Source organism: Falco rusticolus, chromosome 3 (assembly GCF_015220075.1).
Source record: "Falco rusticolus isolate bFalRus1 chromosome 3, bFalRus1.pri, whole genome shotgun sequence".
In the NCBI taxonomy this organism is placed as follows: domain Eukaryota; kingdom Metazoa; phylum Chordata; class Aves; order Falconiformes; family Falconidae; genus Falco; species Falco rusticolus.
The window spans coordinates 74,076,480-74,098,543 of record NC_051189.1 but is presented as its reverse complement, the minus strand read 5'-3'; the positions used below and the strand labels follow the sequence as shown (position 1 = coordinate 74,098,543).

At 41.9% G+C, this 22,064-nt stretch overlaps 2 protein-coding genes across 2 annotated transcripts; one reads left to right on the top strand and one right to left on the bottom strand.

Annotated features, from left to right (window-relative positions):
- Positions 1–1,569: 1,569 nt before the first annotated feature.
- MRPL36 (mitochondrial ribosomal protein L36) lies at positions 1,570–2,509 on the bottom strand. The gene is made up of 2 exons (XM_037380962.1): positions 2,446–2,509; positions 1,570–2,336 (listed from the first exon to the last, which is right to left on the bottom strand). Exon 2 carries the CDS (start codon positions 2,324–2,326, stop codon positions 2,000–2,002), a length of 327 nt encoding a protein of 108 aa, XP_037236859.1. The 5' UTR covers positions 2,327–2,336; positions 2,446–2,509; the 3' UTR covers positions 1,570–1,999.
- A 50-nt stretch (positions 2,510–2,559) lies between these two features.
- Positions 2,560–9,769, top strand: NDUFS6 (NADH:ubiquinone oxidoreductase subunit S6). Its single transcript, XM_037380961.1, has 4 exons — positions 2,560–2,749; positions 3,600–3,653; positions 7,576–7,698; positions 9,625–9,769. Exons 1-4 carry the CDS (start codon positions 2,603–2,605, stop codon positions 9,688–9,690), a joined length of 390 nt encoding a protein of 129 aa, XP_037236858.1. The 5' UTR covers positions 2,560–2,602; the 3' UTR covers positions 9,691–9,769.
- Positions 9,770–22,064: the final 12,295 nt, after the last annotated feature.

The window sequence follows — 22,064 nt, the reverse complement described above, 5'->3', positions numbered from 1 at the left end:
TTAAAGGTGTAAAACTTTTCCAAGAAATTTCTCGGCTTACATTTTATTTATAAGCACAACCTATAGGTATTTAGAAAGTAGCTGTTCTTATTCATGAGTGCCTAAAATTCAATCAAACCTTTTGAAGGTTTCCTTCAAACCAGGAACAGCGTTTTCCACTATTTCCAGGTTCTTTGGTTTTGAAGAGGTTTTTACATTTTGAATCAGTCTGTCTTCAGATGAAGCCAGCCACTTCCCTCCACCTTCACTGCCATGAACTTGTTCTAAGTCCCCCTACGATGGATGTGTATGTTAACTAACCTGCTCCTCTCTCTAAACCCACATTTAGGTGACTAGATGGGTGCAAAGACAACACATGCCCAGCGCATGGGAACTAATCGATAACTATTGCCTCTGCATTGCTTACCCACAACTTCCCAGCCTCAGTTTCTCATTGTCCACCAAGCACCTAGTAAAAAACAGATGTAATTGTAAAAGTTACTGCAATTTTGAAGTTGTGGGATTATCACCGGGCAGAAAAGTTCAAGACATCACACTACCTGGTGTCAAAACACAGTGCTCAAACTGTTCAACCTCTTCTAAACAAGGGACACTCTCCGGCAAACTTGTAGCAGTAACTTCATGGCCATCTGAAAGCTTAGTTTGGTACCTTCTGTTGAGAACTTAGTTCTTAGGAAGATCAAACACCCCTGCCTCAAGCACAGCCACATTCAGAAGCACGAGGAACACCTTTGGGGATTGTAACAAATTTGGCTGTCTAATTGTAACCCACCGGTACCACTCCGCTAGTTTGCATTCAACAGTATACCTGACTACGTGCCCTCTGAGGCAATAACTGTTCCAATCCATTTTCCATACCCCTCTTTGGGAGAGAGTTGTTTCAAAGGGCACAGGAAAAGCTGTATTTGAAAAAAAAAAGGGGGGGGGGGCAAACAGGAAGGGAGGAAAAGATAATTCTAAAACCTCATGGATTTATGCGAGTAAGCCTAAAGCTTTGCAGAAACTTAAGGCAAATTAGCTAGAATCTGAAATTACTATTATCTTCTTTGCTATAGACGCCTACACAAAATAGCTTACAAACTCCACCCAAAAAGCAACAATTCCTAGGTACTGCCTTTTTATTTGGGTTAAGGTTTGGGAAACCGTAGAAAAGTAGGTACACCAGAAACATCAGAGAGGACTTCTCCAAAGGAAGATGAGACTGAGAACACTTCCAAATACACTGAAAACGGTCAATATATCATTAAACAATTACTTTAGACACTAAAACTTAAAAAAGTGTTGATAAGATATGCTAAAATACCGCCATCTCCCCCCAAACCCAACTGTGATAAGCAGCAAGGGCCATTTACATTGAAATTACTGAAGCTACATGGGATTAGGTCTGCTGCAACTCAAAAGAAATTTTCACCTCACCTGTGAACCAAGCCAAAAGCTAGCACAGTATCTTTCAATGTAACATATTGAATATTATTTGCTACCTAAGCGCCCACCCAAGTTTGAAACCATTGCTTCTGTTATCACAGCTTTCAACATCCAGGGTCATTTTTAAGAAAGATTCATCATATATTGTAATAATGAACATCAGTGTTTATTTTCATTTTGCTTTAAACAAATACAAACGCATCTCAAGAGTCCAATGATTCAGCTTTCCCCTTACTAACTTAACAGTGAGGTGTTTTTAAGTAAGGCTTTATGACTGACAAAGAGGTCCTGAAAGCTGCAGCTTCCCATTCCAGTTCTCAGCATGAAGAACTTGTCTGAAGTTACAGCAAGGGCCGGCAAGAACTAAACTTGCCCTACGATGGTGTTTCGTTGAAACACTTGTCACCTGCACCGCTTTGCGTCCCCAGCACTCAGCTCTCGGAAGTCACGGGGCTGCCAGGGAAGAGGGAGCGGTCCCAGTGGCAAGGACGAAAAAAGCAGGCCTCCAGGCCCGACAGGCGAACACCGAACAGCTCTCTCCCCTCGGGTCCCGCAGCGGCGCCCCCGGCCCGGGCTAGAGCTTCCGCTGCTTGTGCCGGGGGTTGCTCTTGCAGCAGACGTACAGCCGGCCGCGCCGCCGGACGATGAAGCAGTCCTTGCAGCGCCTCTTCAACGAGGTTTTCGTCTTCAGCCCCGCGCAGAGCGGCGGCAGCAGCCCGGGCGGCGGCGGGACGGCCAGCAGGGCGCGGGGGGCGGCCGCTCCGCACCACAGCGGCTGGGCCCGGCTCACCGGCGCGGAGAGCGCCGCCGCCGCCGCCCGCCACCACGGCGCCAGGGAACAGAACGACGAGCGGCCCAGCGAGCGGAGTGGCCCGGAGGCCCCGGCCAGGAGAGACAGCATGCTCCGCGCCCTGTGGGGACAGCGCACCGATGAGGACACCCGTCCCGCTCTCCTCCTGCTTCCCCCCCTCCCCGCCACCGACCGCCCCCAGCCCCTAACGGAAAGCGCCGGGCACTGACCAGCACCCCCACCGCAGCCCGCAGCCCGCCGGTCACCCTCGCGGCCAGCCCCGCGCGTGCGCGCAGCCCGCGGCCCGGCGGAAGAGCGGGGGGCAGCGGGGGCGGGGCTAGGGGTGCGCCTGCGCCCGCCCAGCGGGGGTCACGTGGCCGGTCCAAGATGGCGGCGCCCGGTGCGACCTTCTGCCGCCTACTGCCGCTGAGCCGCTTGCTGCCGTCCCGCCCGGTGACGGTGGTTGCTGCCTCTGTTCGCCCCTACGGTGTGCAGGTCTCCGGTACCGGCGAGCTGGTGACGCACACGGGGCAGGTGAGCGTGTGGGGCTGGGGCGGTCGGGGGTCGGTGCTACCCTTCCGCTGCCGGGGAGGGCGGGCGCGTCCGGGCTGGGCCTGCCGCCGGGCCGGCGCCTGAGGGAGTATGGGCCTGGGGCCGATAGCAGCACCGCTGCTGTGCTCGTTCACGTAGTACGTGCTGTGGAAATTCAAGCTGTCGGATGATATCTCGGTAAAAGGTACGTGTGGTTTCAAAAAAAGAAAAAGTTGATTAGAAACAGGGTCATTAGCCGTTACCGAGTGTTGTGGTCTGAATGTAACGTTTGATGTAGCTGAGGAGGTGACAGAGGGGAGGTACGATAGTGTCAGTGCCCCGTAACTCCATTTTATCTGTTCTTTAGTGTAAAAACTGAGCATGCAAACAAGGGAGACTTGTGCGGTACCTTGTGGAGATGTGAAAGAGGCACAGCTGGTGGAGCTAATGTCGGAAGGTTCTCACTGTGATTGCTTAACTCAGACATAAATAAATACGAAACTTGACTTTCCGGGTTTAGCTCACCTTCCAGATGGCAGTGTGGGATCAAAGAACAACATTACAAGTAATAGATTTTCTGTTTGTCTCTATGATCAGAGATAAAGCTCCTGTTTACTGGCTTTAAACACCACCACCCTTTTCTTTTCTGCTTTCCTACCTAAAATATATTTTCCTGTGTGAGAGAAATGGAAACTGCTTTTTCTATGCACTACACATTTGTAAGATGATGTCAATAGTTGAAACTGAGGTTGAAACCATTTAAGCTATTTAGTCTTGACAGGGCTGCAAGCCTCTGTGTTCTTTATTTATGGTTATTGCTTTTTAAATAAGATCAAGTTATTTTATTCTTCAGGTATATGAAGAAAAAGATTATAGAAGAGTAAGATTTGTTGGACGACAAAAGGAGGTAAGCCCTTCTACTATTACTCATGGGAGAGGGGATGGTTTGTGGTGGTTTTTTATACCTGATATTGATGTCCTCAACTTGATTAGGATTTAAGAAAAAACAACTGATAAATCACCCAAAACCAACCAAATAAAAAAATCTTTCCAAAACCAAACTGTTCTGTAGTTTGGTTTTTGGTGGGTTTTTTTTTTTCCACTGTGGTGAAAAGTCTTCTTTTAAGACAGCTTGTAGTAGCTTTTGTATACGTCCCTACTTTTGGCAAATCTGAAAAATTCAAGAGTTGCCCTATATCTGTTAAGTGCTTACATTTAGGCTGTGAAAGCTGTAGGCACGTGAGCATCTTAAACTTGGACCATTTTTTTGTTTTAAGGAAACTTTAAGCATGTTTTAGGTGCCCTTTGTGTTCAGAAAAATCACATAATTAAATGCTCTGCTGAATTGTGTGTCTGAAGCTTAATTTGCTTCTGCATAGTTAAAATTTTGATCTTTACCCAAACTGAGTTTTTGAGGCCACTAAAAAACATGTTTTTGAGACTTTCCAGAGTCTAGGAAGCATTTGCTGAAATAGTGATGTAACAAAACTAAGATTTAGAGTATAATAACGAAGCTTCAAAGTCTAGTAATATCAGCAAATGTATAATAATAGCCACTGTGAAATTATCTTGTGGGCCTGTCGCTGCTGCTTATCAATAGCATGGGTATGTGAAACTTTAAGTCCTTTAGCACTGAGTTCTTTAAGGATCAAACATCACAGCTCCGTGAAGGATCTGCTGGCTTTTGGGAGAGAAATTTGTTTCAGTAAATTGTATTCCTCGATGCCCAGACAGCTGATTAGTGTCTAAGTGTGAATGTATAGTAGAGTAATTAAATATCAGGTGTGGTAGATTTTTAATGCAGTTGCGTATAATTATTCCCCTCCTAAATTAACCTGAATTAATTATGCTGATTTCTGAGGTTTTATACTGAGTTTATCTTGTTGTGTCATGGGTACAATTTAACTTGTGCTTTGTGGCAAAAGTGGGGATTCTACATGGGAAATAGTTAAATGAAAATGTTACTTAAAATGATGAAGTAGTTTACTTCTGGGAGGAGAGTGACAAAGTATGTCTCTCTCTAATGCAATGTCTGCTTCTGTGCTAGTTCTGTAACTTTGTAGGAAATGCTTCTTAAGCCTAATTCTCCATAGGGTACTGGTTCCTCTGATGTGTCTTTGCCAGCAGCTGATTTCAGACTGTCTGTGGTGAGGAACACTAGGGTTTTCATTTTGGCCCAGTTCCTCCTCCTCCTCCAGCAAAAGACAAGCTTTAAGTCTGCCGAGTAAGATTTAGTATTAGGTTTTAATGTGAAATCGGAACAAAATTTCTTGTTAAATACTAAAACAATCCTCATCGGTTCTTATTAATGAGATCTGTCTGTAGGGGTTTCACCATTATCCCCCAGTGTGTTTCAGCTGCTGGTATTTCAGCTGTGTCCGTAGTCTGAATGTTGTCTTGTTTCTGAAGCTAAAGCTAGCCTGTGAAGTTGGTGACTGTACTTCCTTGGTTACCTCTTCTCTTTGCCTTCAGAGTGTTACGGGTGGTCAGGTCTGGCTTGTGATTAGCCCGGTCCAGCTGTGGCAGCTTTCTTGTCTGGTGACACAGCTGCTGTATGCAGTGCCCTCAGGGAGGATGTCTGAGCCTGTGCCTGGGTGCTGTGTATTGCCCCTCTGGGCAGTGGCCAGGCCCAGGGTCACAGCCCAGAGTATGTGGCTATTGTTCCCTCAGTTTTGCCAGCTTAATCATTAATGAAATCCATGTGTTTTTGCTAAAATCATTGTTCTCTGCATTGGTTGTGCAGAACCAGGGGATTACTGCTCTGGTAAGGGCCTAAAGCAAGTAGCTGTCAGAAAACTGAGCATGGCAACTGTTAAACTGCATCTGCTGCAGTCTGACTAGGCTCATGTTGCCCTTGTACAATCCCTAAGGTACCACACGACCTAATTAAACACCGCCATTCCTGCTTTGGCTTTACCCTTTCTGTTGGGCTGGTGCAGCAGCTGTAGCTGTGAGGAGAACTGACCTCAGAGCTGGTCTGGTTAAATACAGTCTCCTCCTTCTCTCTGGATCTTTGGATCTGTGTCAGTTCCAAGTTTGGTTTTCTCTCTTGGTCTCCCAGGCCATGTACTGGCACAGGCAAGTAGGTGGAAAGAAGCAGCAATGGGACTCTCAAATTGGCACTATGGCCAGGATAAAACCTGCTCGTTGAATGTGCATTGGGCAAGGAGCATTTGCATGTGCTGAGGGAAATGGCCTCTTCCCACTAACACCACTGTGCTTTATTTGAAGGGACATGATGTAACTTGAAACGACTTGGTTTTTTCCTCCTAGTTTTTCTCAGTCTGTTTGCTTCTGGCATGTATTCCCTGTGAGTTCATAGACTTTCTTGTTTAGTAGTCTGAGCCACAGACAAGGCCTAGCTGTACAGTGAATGAGAGGTTCTTGCTTCTCCCCTCTCCCCACAAATACCTTTATTGTTAAGAAATGTTGGGAGGAGTGGAGTTCTACTTCTGATCTTGAAGCAGAGGTGCATCATGGTGCTAACTCCCTGCTGCTTTAGCACGAAATGAAGGACGCACTATCTTGAGCATTATTAAAAGCAGCAATAAAAATCCTTGCAGGTTGTCAAAGATTACATATGACTTGTAGGACACAGACCTCAGGGAGTAGGGTTCTTGATGTTGCCAGTTTGCTTCAATACCAAAAATTAAATTTTTGTTAACTTTGGCTATCATCTTCTTTCAGTAAAGAAAATCCAGTTGTTGGCAAAACTGACTTTTCCAGTGCTGTACTGAAATGCAAAGTTTGGGGAGATTTAATTGAGGGCTTGGTGAAAGATCCTAAGTTGTGCACTAGAACTATATAAACATACTATTGTAGTTCTTAAGGATTCATTTAATGGACATTTAGGTATCTTTTTCCTAAGAATCCTATCTTCATTCAAATACCAGCATGTTTATGAACCTTATCCACAGAGGAGTAGATAGTGCCTTCTTTGGGTGTGCATATAATTTTATATTTGTGTATGTATAACATCGCCTTTGAAAAAACTGGCTTCTCCTGGAGCACGTTGACCTGAGGGGTAGGGGTAGTTGTCTGCTCAGTGCTGGCTTGGAGTGGGTTGGAACAGCCTGGTGTGGATGAGGGAGGAAAGCGCTGTGGCTGGGTGCTGTAGGTCCTGCTGAGGTGTGAGCTGCTGTGTCGCAGGCCTGTCTGGAGGTGGATGTGTTTGCTGGGCCACACAGGTGTGCTCTAGGAAAAAGCCCTACTTGATCAGTGATGTGCATATTCAGTAAGTGTGCTAAGAGGGATTTACACAGTAGCATAGTGACATTTAGAGATTTTGCTTTTTATAATGCTGAACAGTTTGCCTTTCTGACTTCTGTTATGCACCATGTTCATGTTTTCCTGAGATTCCCGTGTAGTGATAGGATAAGGTACACGGTGAGAGGCTCTAAATTACCAGCAGTGGTTTTATCTCACTCCTGACCTTACTTGTCCCACTATTGTTTGAGTTTATCAGCAGTGAGTCTCTTGCAATTTTATCATGTAGTTGCTGAAGCACAATACAGAGGCAACATCAGTTGAATATCTTCTGTTCTTGGCTGCTTGTTCCTGCTCTGCAGAATCTGCTTAGGTCATGTTGTAAACCTGAGTACTGATGTGGCCTGTGTATGAGGGGAAGGAGATTACTTATGCAGAGTTTAACATGCATAGTTCACTGACCTGGCTTATAGCACAGCCTGAGTTGGTGATGGAGGTGGGAGAAAGCCTATGCAGGAACTTCTCAGGATGGTTGTAGTAGAACTGCTTGGGGAGGTGATAAATAACAATTGCTTTCTGTCTGAATGGGGAAGGTATCTGACAGTTTTCTTTTTCTCCTACAGGTGAACAAGAACTTTGCAATTGATTTGATAGCAGAACAGCCTGTGAGTGAAGTTGAAAGTAGAGTGGTATCATGCGACGGTGGTGGTGGAGCTTTGGGACATCCTAAAGTATACATAAACTTGGTAATAACTTTGTTCTGTGTATAGCATGCTTTGTAAATTCTTGTTTGTAATATTATCTACTTTTTGGCATGTTAGTTTAACAAAGTAAAAGGAGTAAACCATTTGAGAAGCTTGTTTTATTTGGTGCCTAATATAAAACTAAGAATTTTTTAATTGGAAGAGTTAGAAGGCTTCAATTTGAAGTTACATAAATTTATTTTTTAAATCTTGATTTGTTTGATAGGACAAAAAAAAATTTTTAAACAAATTAACTGAAGTAATATGAACAAGCAGTGCTTGGAGAACAAAAAACCCCCATGCTTGCTGTGTTTTGAGACAGTCTGACTATTTAAATGCCACTGTGTAGATTGAGGATACATTTGTAATATTCTTGGGAATATGCAGTTTATTCTGAATCTTGCAAGTTCAAGGAAGAACAGGAAAAAAACCCAACCCAACCAAACAAACAAACCAACCAACCCCTCTTTCAGTCTCTGCGAATCTTGGTAATTTTGAAGATCGAATGTTTCTATCACGGTCAGAAAATCAGCAAAGATTAAGTGTTGTCTTATCCTCCTATTGACAGTAGTGATAGTTCCCAGTGTATTGTTATTCTAGAGAGTAAAAATACTGAGGCTACTGACATACAGCCTCAGTGAAATCAACGATGACCTGTTGCTTAGGCACTGTTCTCAGGCAGAGAGACTGAGATGCAGGTGTCTAAACGCTTGCTCACCTAAACTTTGGCATTTATTTAATATCCAAAAGAATGATGGGGGACAGCTAGTGTCCTTCAGTATCAGTGGTGTTGTGACTCCTGGCTATAATCACAAGTACTTTTTTGAACAACGTAAGAACTTAGTAATCATTCATTTTATATTATTCAGTCAAACGCTCAGCGGTTCTGGTTCATAATACTTGGGAAGCTTGTGTTTGTCAGTCTTAAATTAACTTCTGTAGTACACTGCTGATTAGTTGCATTTGTGTTGATTTGTTTGACCTGTGCCATGCTCTTCTTGAAGAATGCTTTAGATTTTGTGAATTTTGAGATTCTGTTGTGTTTAACAATCAAATTACAAATGTCTGTGATTTAGCTCTTGAAAGCTAATGCCTGCAAACAGAGAAAATGGTGTTAGACCAGCTTGTTTCCTCTAGCCCTAACAATTTCAATTCAGGCTTTTGGGGGTGGAGGGTAGCCTGGATTTTTCAATTTTAATCCTGTATTAAGGAAGGGGAGCCATGAGTTTACTTTTTCATGACCAAAAATTTGTGTTGCTAAGTAACAGAAGATCCATGAGAGTTTATCTGTCTTTGTGTTTTGTTGTGTTAGGAAGTACTGTAACAACAGCTCGCAGTCAGTCATACTTCTAAATTTTCCAAAATAAATGTATCTTTTGGAGAGCAGAATAACATTTTGTACAGTAATAACTGCTACTTTTCTCCAAAATGTTTTCTTTCAGCATCCCAGAATCCTACTGAAGTTTCCTTCTACCTGCAACTAACTCTGTCAGCTGATACTACTGTCCAGAATTCCTGTCTATATATAACTTGGAAATGCCAAATCCTGTTCTGTATTACCTTAATTATGAAATGATCTTTTCAGAACACTGGAAAGATATGACTGAACTGACTTAAGATGTCCAGTTTGGTTAAGAGGATCTTTTACTGCTGAAGAGACACCACCTGACTTTAAAATTAACGTTGTTGTGATTAGGCCTGGTAGTTAAAAGGCTGGCAGAAAGGAAGCTGTGTCGGATACAGAAGTCAAGCACGAACCTCATATCGCTGTTCTTATTTTCAGTGTTTCAAATAAGATTAAACTTTGTACTTCAGCTATACTGATCTGTTTTTTAAAGTGGCACATATAAATATACAAGAGAATATTTGTAATTTCTAGAAGTTTTATAAAGGGGAACTAACAGCTTTTGTATTTTTATATTTTTCCAGGACAAAGATACAAAGACTGGAACATGTGGCTACTGTGGACTTCAGTTTAAACAAAAACATCACTGAGATTATCCCTGCATGCTTGCAGATTTCTGTTCAGATATTAATGTTTAACTATAAATAAACAATATATTTAGAAATCAAAGATTAGCATTTGTGGTGTTATTAACTATGGAAAGTCCAGTTAGTACCTTTTTAAAACCCAGCTTGTCAAGTGTTTGAGAGCTGAATGGTATTAAAATATCTGCTTTGTACTTAATTGGTTTTCATAGAACAAATGTCCTGCCTTGTTTGGCAGACTTCTTGCAGGCTTGGAAGTGGCTTTTGGCTGCAGCATAGGTTTGGCTTGTACTGGGTAGTTTTGTATTTTTTCAACACTGAATTGGATGTAAGTGTTTACTTGGAGATTAATTATCCTAGATGTTTGTCTTTTGGCATTGTTTGACACTCTTTAGTTTGTTAATGGCCTGGTACCTACAGCTGGATTCACAAACAGAAGCACAAAGATATTATGAGCCTCAGGACTGCAACACTTACTCCTGGAAGCAAGATTGTTATCCCTGAATTAAGGAGCTACACTTGCTACTGGTTTAAAAGAAATGGACAGTGTCTTAGAATGGTAGTTAGTGTGAGCTGGAGAACTACCTGAGCTAGCACACGTGAAAGGTAAGAACATAAGCATTTGTCCTCCAACTGATAGGATCAGAGTTTAAGTATCTGATTCTGCTTGGGATTCAAACCACTTTAGGAACGGGGTCTTCTCAGACTCGAAGTGGGATCTGCTCCATTACAGGTAGCAGCTTCTGTTCCTTTAATGCAAATAATCTGACAATGACAGCATCCACCTAGGCTGTGTGAGGCTGGCTGTAGGACATCTACCTTGCTTAATTTCACTGACATAGCATTCAGTCATATAAGCGTGACCCTCCAACAGAGAGTGTATCTGGAAAAGGAGGGTCTGAGCTTTGATCTTTGCTCTGAAGAGCATTTTAATCTGTTGTCAGTAAGTGACTTTTCCCCCCCCACCCCCCAATGCTGGTGGTGGAACACGGTCCCAGGTAGTAACTGCTGCTTGGTCAAAGTTTAATGGGTTGTGATTCTAAACCTGCTGTTTATATCGCTTTAGTTAAATTGATGTGGTGGTATCAAGGTAAAACAAATTATGTAGGCCTATGACTGCTTAACTCGTTTGTGTCAATTTATAGATCAAGTTGAATCAACACAGTCAGGCTTAAAGCAAGGTCTGACCTATCCTTTCTGTAGAAGTTGTGTGTTAGAGGCTATACTGCAATTACTCACATACATGCCCCTCCTCTTTCTTCATTCATTCTACCTGTAAGAGCTTAACATCCCTTTCTGTCTTCCCTTTCTTCCCTCACTTTTTCTCCTTTCCATTGGTGCTGGTTTCGGTGATCATCTGACTGGCCTTCAATTAATTCTTTGTAATGACCTAGATTTAGGAAGTAATATTAGTTATGCATTGTAAGTTCAGTGTAGGTTACTGAACACTGGATTTTCTGTAAGCCCAGGGTCTGACTGAGGCTAGATAGCTGTTATGATGGTTACAGCTTTTTAATGTTAGTGCAGTGGCCAAGTTCAAGAAGGCTTAATGTATGTTGTGTTTGGAATAGCATCTGAACGTGTACAAAGATCCTTTCATAAAACCCAGTAACTTGGATTCAGCCTGTCTGACCTTATGCAAATTATCTGTCAACTGAACACAAATGTGACATTATAAATGGTCTTCTGGTAATTACGTCCATTGCATGCTCTAAATATAAAATAATTACTTGAACTTGCAATGTCTGTCTTTAAGCAGATGTCTGGTTGCTTTTTAGTCTGGCACCCTACCAGTTTGTAGAGCGTCTTGGCTGGCACAGTTGTCTCATGGTGCAATCATCTCTTCAAAGCGACCAAAGCCAAGTTAATTTTATGTGGCCCTCTTCCTTGGGTCTTTGATTTTCTTATGAATAATGTATCTGCTTGGATCACTGCTGCTTATAATGAATTAACAATGTTTAAATTGGCACAGCATCTGCTGAGGACCCAGACAAATCCCATCCCACTGGTCTCAACTATGGAATGCTGTTCTTGGATATTTTCCTTAAAGTACTTGTGATATGAAGCTGTTGACACCAGTGAAACAAGGTCTGTATTTCACTTTGGTGATCTTTATGGGAAAACTTCAGACTGCTCCTTATTGTTTCCTGTGTGTTAAGTTTATAGATCTAGTTGAGAATAGCTGTTTATGTGAAGCGTTGCACTTTGAGGCACACCATCCACATACCTGTGGAAGGGCCAACCTTGATCCGCAGCAAAAGGTAGCGAGGGAAAGCAGGAACTTTTACCATGGTGGTCACAAGCAGGTAGACATGAAAATGGATCTATGAGGCTAGACTAAAACATCAGTATCAAAGCAAGGATAGACTAAAATGCCTAAGTACCAAATCAGCGCTACAGTTCTCAGGGTAACAAACTTGGACTAGTAAGCTTTCCGACTTAAATTCTGTCGGAATAAAGCTTTCAGACTTAAATTCTGTCGGTCACTGTTTTGTTCCCTATAGATAAAATTCATCCCTGGCTGGAACTATAGTCTTACCCTGGTTGCCCGAGTACAACTCATAGTTTATACTGTCACTATGGAAACGTGAAGTATTCTACATGGTGTGTAGCTTAACAACTGTATCTTGCTTCTACCTACTAAAACCAGGTAGGCTCTTTTCCCTTTACGGCCACATAAACTACGCTTTTCTTGGTGAAAATCACTATGTATTTAAACTTCAAAAACATAAGGACCATCCATCCTTTTCCCCATATTACTTGGTAGCTCTCTGTCCTCTAATTAAAAAGCAACTAAAATGAATTTACAAGGCAAGTCATGTTTGTTCACAAGAGCACAAAGCATTATGACTACAGCATAACATGCAAGTAGCACGTTCCAGAAAACTTTGTCTTATGGCTTCTGCTTGTGCTCTGGAAATTGTTCTTGTAACAGGCTTCTCTGAATCAGCATATTGTATCTCTATGCTTCCTACTCTCTGACCTGCCAGTAATACTTGCACTTTTTATTCAATGCTATTGCAAAGGATCAGGTAAAGTACAACATCCTTTAATAGCAGTAGAAACGTTTGGTCTTGTAATAGTCACATTGTTGGCATTCTTTGGTGTTTTCCCTGCTATTGGTCTATGTTGTTTTGAGAGGCAATTCAAGTCTTTCTATGGTGGTCTCAGAGTATGTTGTCCTAATTTAAAGCCAGGGATCCTTGAGGAACACATCTGGCAATTCAGTCTTGCCAATGGAATAGACTGATCGGGGCGAAATGACCCTGCATTCACCTTGCTGTAAAGTTCATGGTGCAAATTATCATCAGTCACTCTTTCCAGAGGTCCATCAGAACTTGTGTAACTAGGGAAGAATAGCAAATTCAGTTTTTATAATCAGAGGCAATATAGTAGGGCCAAAAAAGTAGAATTAAAAACATGTTGTGTGTCATTGCTGCAAATGTCACTGTGATGTGAATGATCATCCTTCCACATGCTTTTATTATTGTCAGGCATTGTCTAGTGTTAGCAGCATGCGCAACAAGATACACCTTGAAGACCTTGCATGCCCAGTTAGTGACAAACTTCACTCCGGGCTTTCCAGATCCCAAAACATTTTCTACTGACTGATAGCAGCTGGGGGTTGCAAGTGGAACATAATTATCAGTTTTTCCATGTGGAAAGCAGTTCATGGAGCTCAGGTGTGTTTGAGATATGGCAAAATTAACTGACAGTTAGAAGAATTTACCTTCCTGCACCTGAAAGTTAAGCAGTCATTGGTCATTCCAGGTTTACATTGCTGTCCATCACCATCCGAAATCCTCAGTGTCAAAAGCTGAGCTGACAGAGCAAAAACTGCCATGTGGAAGAACAGATCATAGAAGTGCAACAGAGGAACCAGGAATGTAATCTGTGCAACGTGGAAATGATGTGATGGAGCACTGGGAATGTTGCCTTAGAACTCCTTGCATTTTTTTTTTTTTTAAAGGACCGGCTATTTTCCCTCAGTGTGATGCAAATGCTGTGAGAATATGCTTAACTGCATTTACTCATACATCTTCTGCTGATACAACATCCTGCTTTAGGAAGCCCTCTCCATCAACCTTCTGTACATACATTTTTACTGATGTATCGGCAACTGTATGCCAGGAGAAATGCTACCAACAGCACTTTCTCATGGAGATGTTGTTTTAGTAAGCACAAGAATTCAAGCAAGTTCTTATCCCTAAGCAGTGTGAATCCAGTTGCGATATGAATGTATTTGAACATTACAGAATTCATAAAACTAGCTGCAACTTTGTAGGTGTTTTCCCACCTTTTTTTTAAAAAGTTTGGCTCTGGATGTATTTTCTCCTTTTTTTTTTTTTTTTCTTCTAAATTTCTTCCTGTTTTTGTTCTTGTCCTCTTCCTTGTTTCTGTTGCTTCCCCCAATCCCTTTATGAAGGATTAGGTCTTTGACAAAGCAATGGTTATCTTATAATAATACTGTCTCCGTGGAATAGTCTCTAATGCTTATCTCCTACTTCAATAAAAAAGTGCTTAACACAAAAGCCTGTTCTTTCTGATACTCTTTCATTTAGTCTAAAGCATAAATTTGATCTAAGCATAAAGTGATCTAAGTAGGCAGGCATTTGGCTAGATTTCCTCTTAATGTTACGTGGACCAAGAAATCTAGACTGCTTTCACTACAGTCATTAATGATTAAAATGAGATCTCTTTGTTTTGGACTAATTTAGAAATGTAGGAGAAAGCTCTAAGAGGAAATGTGAGATTTTAGGTACCTGGTAAAATATTGCATAACCTCTACTAGTCTTCCTTTATGATTTGTCTCAACAAGTCATTTCTACTTGTGTTAACTTTGTCTAAATATTGAAGTCGCTGACTTTTGTCATAAATAATTTTCTAAGATTGAAATTTGTTTTCTTTATTGGAGGTACAAAGAAAATCAGTGAAGCCTGGTGTTTATTTACTTGGGACAGAATGTTTTTGTTGTCTTTTGTCAGTCGTCTTCTTTTAAAAGATGCAGTTAGGAACATACGCAAATTAATTAAAGATTTTTCTGGCCATCTATATTCTTCTAACTAAACTTTGATTTGTTGTAGAAAAGAGTCAGTTTCAAGAATATGTCAAGTAAGGTGGGTCTTTGTTTTCAAGAAAGAACTGTTGATTAAGGGAAGGAGAAATGAGCATAAGATGCATCTTCTTCGCCTCTTCTAAATAGTCTGCAATAGGTAGCAGACCTATGATTTAGTACCTAATTAAACTTAGGGAAGTACCTTAATATTTGGACTGTGTAGCATTCTTTGGAAGCTTTTCCACTTTGCAAAATGCAAGACCTGGTTCTTAGCCATCAACTGCTGAAAAGAAATCTGAAATATGTTTTCAATACTAAAAAGTGGATTTATAAATAAATTGGTGTAACAGTGACTGTAGCAGAAAACCTCAAAAGGTGATATGAAACAAGATTATTAGTCCTAAGCATCTGTTCATTATCTGTAGTAAAAAGGGTAATGTTGTATTGGAGAGGACTGATGGTGTACTGCAGATTTCATGTTAACAATCCTAAATCTTAACCTAATATTAAATTATGTTCTGAACTCTGACGTGAAATAGTAAGGACACGGACTTTCTTTCAGTGCCTTTTGGTAACCAACTGTGAGGTGGTGTTTAGTTGGGTTGGTTTTCTTGAGTACTTCACATGGGTAATGAGACTGTACAAAAAATTACTTCTTTGGCAGTGTATGAGTAAATATGGAAAGTGTATCAGGTAGCTGTTAAGGACACCTTGGTTAATATAAAGTTGCTTTCAATTTAAAAATTTAAGATAATAGAATGCCATTATCCCTTTTGTGTAATGAAGGCATGCTAGAAGTACAGCAGTGTGATTGAAAAATGGGAGCTGCCTGAGCTAATTGTTAACTTGGAGTGCCTGGGTGTAAGGGAGGTTGGACACTGAAAATGAAAGCTTGTTAGAGGGAGAAAAAGGTTTTCCTCCATAAATGTATTCCATGTGGCAAGAATTCCACTGTTGACCCCAAAAGCCCAGGTCCCTCTCTGAGGGAAGAGGGCACAGGCACATTTGAAACGAAGCACTGTAAGGGCTCAAGTTGCCAAAGGGATTGTAGCCGTTGTCCTCTTGATCAGCTCCAGAGCTGTAAAATCCCACCAGCTGTGCAGAGCACTTGCAGGAGCGGCACATCTAGAGCGAGAACTGGACACACTCCAGCTTCTGCCAACCCTGAAAACCAAGCTGTGACATGCGGGGGGCGGTGGGGGAGATACAGGGCCTAATGTTTGGATGTGCCTGTGGTGATGCAGGTTGAGGCAGACTGAAAAACACTATGTCTGCGTGGCTGGGTTCAGACAAAATGGCCTTCATTGAAGGGGTGTGGGCTGGCACAAATGTCGGGGGGTGTCAGGGCGGCTGGGATCGGTCCGCCAAGGCTTCTGCTTGCCGTCCTCGGAATCGGTATCGAGTATAAGTCGATGCAGTTGGAGAGATTTAGAGTATTCAGGGCATTGGTGGGTGGTGTCTGGTAAAGGACACAGGCTCTCCCCCTCCTCCACCCCCTCATGCTCTTGTCTGCATTCTGGAGGGGGATACAGGGGAGGTTTGAATGAATCACCCTCATTCGCATTTTGCTGATTTTGCAAGCCCCTACTCGCATTTTGCTGATTTTGCAAGCTCCCACTTGCGTCTGGTGGACTTCGCAAGCCCCTACTTGCATCTTGCTGACTTTGCAAGCCCCCACTCATGTCTTGGATGATTTTGCAAGCCCCCACTCGCATTTTGCTGATTTTGCAAGTTCCCTTTTGCGTCTTGCGGATTTTTGAAGCCACCTACAACATGTCTAAGCAGTCCCCATGTAGGCAAAAGCCCCGATGCCTCTTTGTCCCCTTTCTCCAGAGCTTCTGACAGTGTTGATAAGAAGCACAGAATTACTTTACAGTCAGAAAGAGTCTTAACAGATGTATTGGTCTAATGTGAGAGGGATGTAGTATAATTGTTAAGTGATGTAAAAAGCTAGGGAATGTATGTGTTATATTATGTAATTGTATAATAAATCAATGAAATAATTTCCAGTAACAGGTGCTCAAGGGATTGCTCTTTAGCAGTGGCTAAATGTACATATTTTTAAACTGGCATGCCCAGATAATTAGTTTCAACAGGGCTGTCCAATGAGCTTCCTGGATCATTAATGTTGATTTTTTTATAAGCTTTGAAATACTGGAGAAATAGCACAAAAATGGCTAATGTGCCAACATTCAAAGAGGGTAAAAGACATGACCTGGATAATTACATAACTGTATGCTTGACATAACTTCTGGACAAAATTATAAGGGACCTAATTAATGAATTAAACAAGTGTTGCATAATTAGTGCCAATCCACATGAGTTATAGGATAACCAGACAATGTCAAGCTAGCTTGATATATTTTTGACGAAATTAGTAGTGGTTGCTAAAGCTAAAAGTGTCAATGTGATACTCTCTGATTTCTGTGAAGATTAGACTTAGTAGTCCGTATGTTGGTTCATAAATGAAAGTCTTGTGTAATCAGCCAGCAATGCTTCACATGGTTTACATGTATTAAAGGACAGCTAATTCTTAGGTGTAAAAATGTCAGTGTAAAATGAGACTCATCGCTGAAAGAATGTGTTCCTCTTGGACTCTTAATGACATCCTTTCTCAGCCCTACGGCACTTAGCTTCTTATCAGTGTCCTAAAAACCTATCTAATAGCTAAGGATGGTTTGCTGAGGATTGAAAGGTTAAAGCACTGTCAAGTAAGGAAGAGGATTCAGCAGTGGTACTGTTTGCACCACTTACCCAGCCAAAATTGGCACAAAGCTGGATGTATTTCAATGCAATGAACTGTACAGGAAAATAAAATGCTGTCCATATTTATTCTAAAAACATAGTTCTGTGAAGTGATATCTGTAACAGCTTGAGACGCAGTTGATCATGTGTAAGTAGCAGCCTTAATAACTTCAGGCAAAAGGAAATGTTGACTATTTGATTTGACTGGGGGAGTCTGTTGATCATCAGATGGCTGTGGGTTTCCAGTTCAATTCTGTGTCTTAAATAACTTTTATGAACTTTGAAGGAATAGGTACAGATGTATTGTGTAGGCATATCTTTCTGAATTTGACATAAGTGCTTTTGTTACTTGAATACTTTGTCCAGTTTGAGGCCTGTGTTCGTTAATTAATATGGCTAAATTAGAGAAAGTTCAGAGAAAGCCATGGCACTAATTACAAGAGTAGAAAATGTGTAGTGAAAAATCTAACAAGCTGCTTCTTTGCACTTCCTCATAAATGAGGATAAGAGATGACTTGATCAGAGTCTACCAGTACAAATGCAGGGAACAAAACCTTCATAATGGGATCTTTAGTCTGGCTAAAAAGGATAAGATCTAGTGGCTGGAAGCTATAGACAAGCAGATTCAGACATGAGGAAAGAGGTCTTCACAGTGTGAGTTATTTGCTAAGGACTGCAGTAGATTCTGCAGCATTCCTGACTCTTATTTTCAAGGCTGATATATTCTAAAATGTGTATTAATTGAAACAAGGTGTTGTGATTTAACCCTGGCAGGCAACCAAACACCACGCAGCCACTTGCTCCCTCCCCCTCACCCAGAGGGATAGGGAGGAGAATCAGAAAGGAATGTAAAAGTCAAGGGTAGAGATAAGAACAATGCACACATGCATGGTGGGCCTATAGTCAAGCGCTGCATTTTGTCGATCAGCGAAGCAAGGTCGCTGTCTATCACGGCAGGAGGTGTGACTTTATTCCCGTTCCTCCTCTACTGCCTCATCCTCCTCTTTGGCAGTATCTTCCTCTTTGGTGCTTACGGCAACTGCCCCTGTGGCGTCCCATGTAAAGGTGGGCAGCCATCTGCCTGGCTTCTGGGGCTGTTCCATGGCAAGTGTGCAGGCCTGGGCTTCACACTGTTCCCTGGTGGGCCTATAGTCAAGCGCTGCTTGCCATCGATTAGCGAATTTGAGGTCGCTGTTGCTTACGGCAGGAGGTGTGACTTCCTTTCTGTCCCTCCTCTGCTGCCTCTTCCTCATATGTTCTCATATGTTTTAGGCAAGACAGATAAATGCCAAGAATATTATAAATGACATATGGCAGAGGGTGGGAGTAAGAGGAGGTTGGCCCTTTCTTTAAGAATGAACAGAGAGGTAAGGTTCATGGTTAGATGCTGTCTGAGCAGAGATTCATTCCAGGCCACAGGAAGGTTCTGTGACTCTTGATTTTTGACCTCCTTCTTATCAATGCTCTTTGCAGCCAATCAGGCCACTTAAACTCACGCTTTGGGTAGTCCATGAGAAACTCAAGGAGCTTTACTGTATAGATGCATCTTGTATGTACTCTATATACCATAGGCAACTACCCACAAAGCAGTCTAGGTGTTCAAGGAGAAGAAATGGGATCAAAATTATTATTACTATTATTTTTATTACTACATCCAGTTCCTTATTTTTGATGCCACTAACCACTGTTTTCTTTAATGTCATAGCAGTTTCCATTTGTGCGCTTAATTTGCTTTTTCACACGTAGTCAACAGGCAGTTCATCTGTCTACACTGCGGTATCTTAGTTCATTTATAATGTTATTGTGTTTGCACAGTCCTTAGGACAACAGGTGATAAAATGCAAGAGTTTGAGTAAAAACCCGTGTGATTGGAAGAATCTCTGGAACTTTTGATACAGTGTATTGGGTTTGCATAGCAAGGTTTTGGTAATGGGGAGGCTACAGGGGTGGCTTTTGTGAGAAAATGCCAGAAGCTTCCCTTATGTCCAACAGAGCCAATGCCAGTGACTGCAAGATGGACCTACTGCTGGCCAAGGCTGAGCCCATCAGCAACAGTGGTAGCACCTCTGGGACAGCATACTTAAGAAGGGGAAAAAATGCTGGGCAACAGCAGCCGGCAGAGAGGGGTGAGAACATGTGAAAGAAACAACTCTGCAGACACCAGAGTCGGTGAAGAAGGAGGGAAAGGAGGTGTACCAGCCTATGATGAAGACAGTGGGGAGGCAGGCTGTCCCCCTGCAGCCCGTGGAGGTCCATGGTGGAACAGATCTCCCCCTGCAGCCTGAGGCAGACGCCAGACTGGAGCAGGTGGATGCCCAAAGGAGGCTGTGACCTGTGGAAAGCCTGTGCTGGAGCAGGCTCCTGGCAGGACTTGCAACCCTGTGGGTAGGACCCTATGCTGGAGCAGGGGAAGAGCGTGAGGAGGAAGGAGCAGCAAAGACAACGTGGTGAACTGACCGTTACGCCTATTTCCTGCCCCTCTGTACACTTCTGGGGAGGAGGCAGAGAATTCAGGAGTGAAGTTGAGCCCAGGAAGAAGGGTGGGGTGAGGGTAAAGTTTTTTAGGATTTGTCTTTATTTCTGATTTTTTGCTGCATACCTTGTTCTATTACCACTTTAACTCCCCCCAATAACAAGGGGTACACAGAAAGGCTGATCTGTGCTTCTTTATCTGGGTTAGACGATGTCTCAAACTTAGTGAAGAATTTAAGTGTCGGGTGTGAAAATTCATGGTGGTTCAAAGACCCTTAATTCCTCTTCAACAGCAGCCACTTCTGGGTGTCACTCAGCTCCTTTTGCAATAGGTACTGAAACAGGCAGGTTGCCTGGAACTACCTTTTGTTTCCAAATGGTATTTTCAGCGTTACTGGACAAAGACTCGGGAATTCTATTAACAGGTGAGCCTGACCTCACTGAGCATTTTACACAGCAAAAAAAACCCCCCAAAACTAACCCGCAATGATTTCCCTCCTTGTGTCGTTTCCACGGAAGTAATCCCAACAAATAGTTGAGGTTGAAGCTGTGAAACTACTTAGGTGCTATGTTGGGATAATCAGTGCCCCTCACCCCACAAGATTTGCTTAATCAATATCTTAAATCCATGTTAAAAAAACAAGAATACAGTCATTATTTTATATTTAATATATTTTTTCATTAACTAGCATTTATAGTTCTACATCCTCATGTTATTTCTGTATGCTTCTGGGAAACTTGCCAAGACCTCCAGAGTCTTCAGATAATTCCAGCAATGAGTTCTCCAGTCCATGCACATTTTATGAGGAAAAGGTCTTTATTTGGGGATTGCATTTTCTATTTTTACATGTCTTAACTACCTTGTTGTGAAAGGTAGAATAGAAGGTCCTGATAGATCTTATGTATATCCTTTACAATGCAAAGGAGAATCTGATAAATATCCTGTATTTTAGAATATGTATCTCTTGACATTTTACAGGATGCTTTTAAGTGTTTCCTCTGGAAAAAATTACACACTGCTATTGTGTGTTTGAAATACAGCTTATCATATTCTTCAAGTGGAAAGGCCTTGGGATGCAGAAGCGCCTTTTTAATTCTTCTGGAAAATTTCATTCCTCTACAGTGGTAAAATTTAGATTTCCCTTTCATTTACCCTTATTAGGGGTGTGTAGTATGTCAACAACTGATGAACATCTGAAAAATCCAGGTTGTGCTACTACCAAGGCAATAACAGATGATGATGCAGCACCCAAAACTGCAACTACAGTGGCTACTTCAGCACTGGAAATGCTGACATGTGACTGTAGTGAAGCCTGGAGGTAGTGGTTTCTGCTGCTGCAGTTGTACAGAATACTGTCAGATTTTGGTGGCTGTTTTCCTTAAGCATGAAGCAAACAAAGAATCAATCTTAAGAATTTACTTTTTTTTTTAAAAAAAAAAAAAAGAGGATTATATTATAAGAACATTTCTGTTATACTCAAAATCTACATCTGAGCTTACAATCATCTGCACATGCTTCCTGTGTCTCTTTTCTACATCTGCAGTCTGATTGTGAATTGCATGGTCATATGTAATTTTTTCCCCCCTTGTTAATCTTGCCTTATTTGGAGTCCAGTGCAGAAACATCAAGGGGCTGAAATGGACTGCTTGTGTAAGCAACAGCAGAATTGCTTTTTAAGTATTCCACTTTCCAGTGACAGCCTTCTGATGTAATCTCTTGCATGTAACTTGATGAGGATTGATATGTGTTCACTTCTTATTGGTCTGTTCAATAAGGTTAGTGATTCTAGTCATGGAATTATAGAATGGTTTGGGTTCAAAGGGACCTTTAAAGATCATCTAGTTCCAATCTTCCTGCCAAGGGCAGGGACATACTCTACTACAGGGGTCCTCAAACTTTTTAAACAGGGAGCTGGTTCACTGTCCCTTAGACACTGCCGGGGGCCGGACTATTGTTTGGAAAAAAATTAACGAATTCCTATGCACACTGCACATATTTTATTTGTAGTAGGCCACAAAAAACAGGAAAAAGAATGCAATATTTAAAATTAAGAACAATTGTAATCAACAACAACAACAAAAATATTTCAATGTGAACTATGGGCCT

What these genes read in the sequence shown, in the direction of transcription:
- MRPL36 (XM_037380962.1), bottom strand. Translation starts at nt 2,326, where the DNA reads ATGCTGTCTCTCCTGGCCGGGGCCTCCGGGCCACTCCGCTCGCTGGGC.
- NDUFS6 (XM_037380961.1), top strand. Translation starts at nt 2,603, where the DNA reads ATGGCGGCGCCCGGTGCGACCTTCTGCCGCCTACTGCCGCTGAGCCGC. An exon ending in TGGTGACGCACACGGGGCAG is followed by an intron (nt 2,750 to 3,599) that starts GTGAGCGTGTGG and finishes TTTATTCTTCAG; the next exon opens with GTATATGAAGAAAAAGATTA. An exon ending in CTAAAGTATACATAAACTTG is followed by an intron (nt 7,699 to 9,624) that starts GTAATAACTTTG and finishes ATATTTTTCCAG; the next exon opens with GACAAAGATACAAAGACTGG.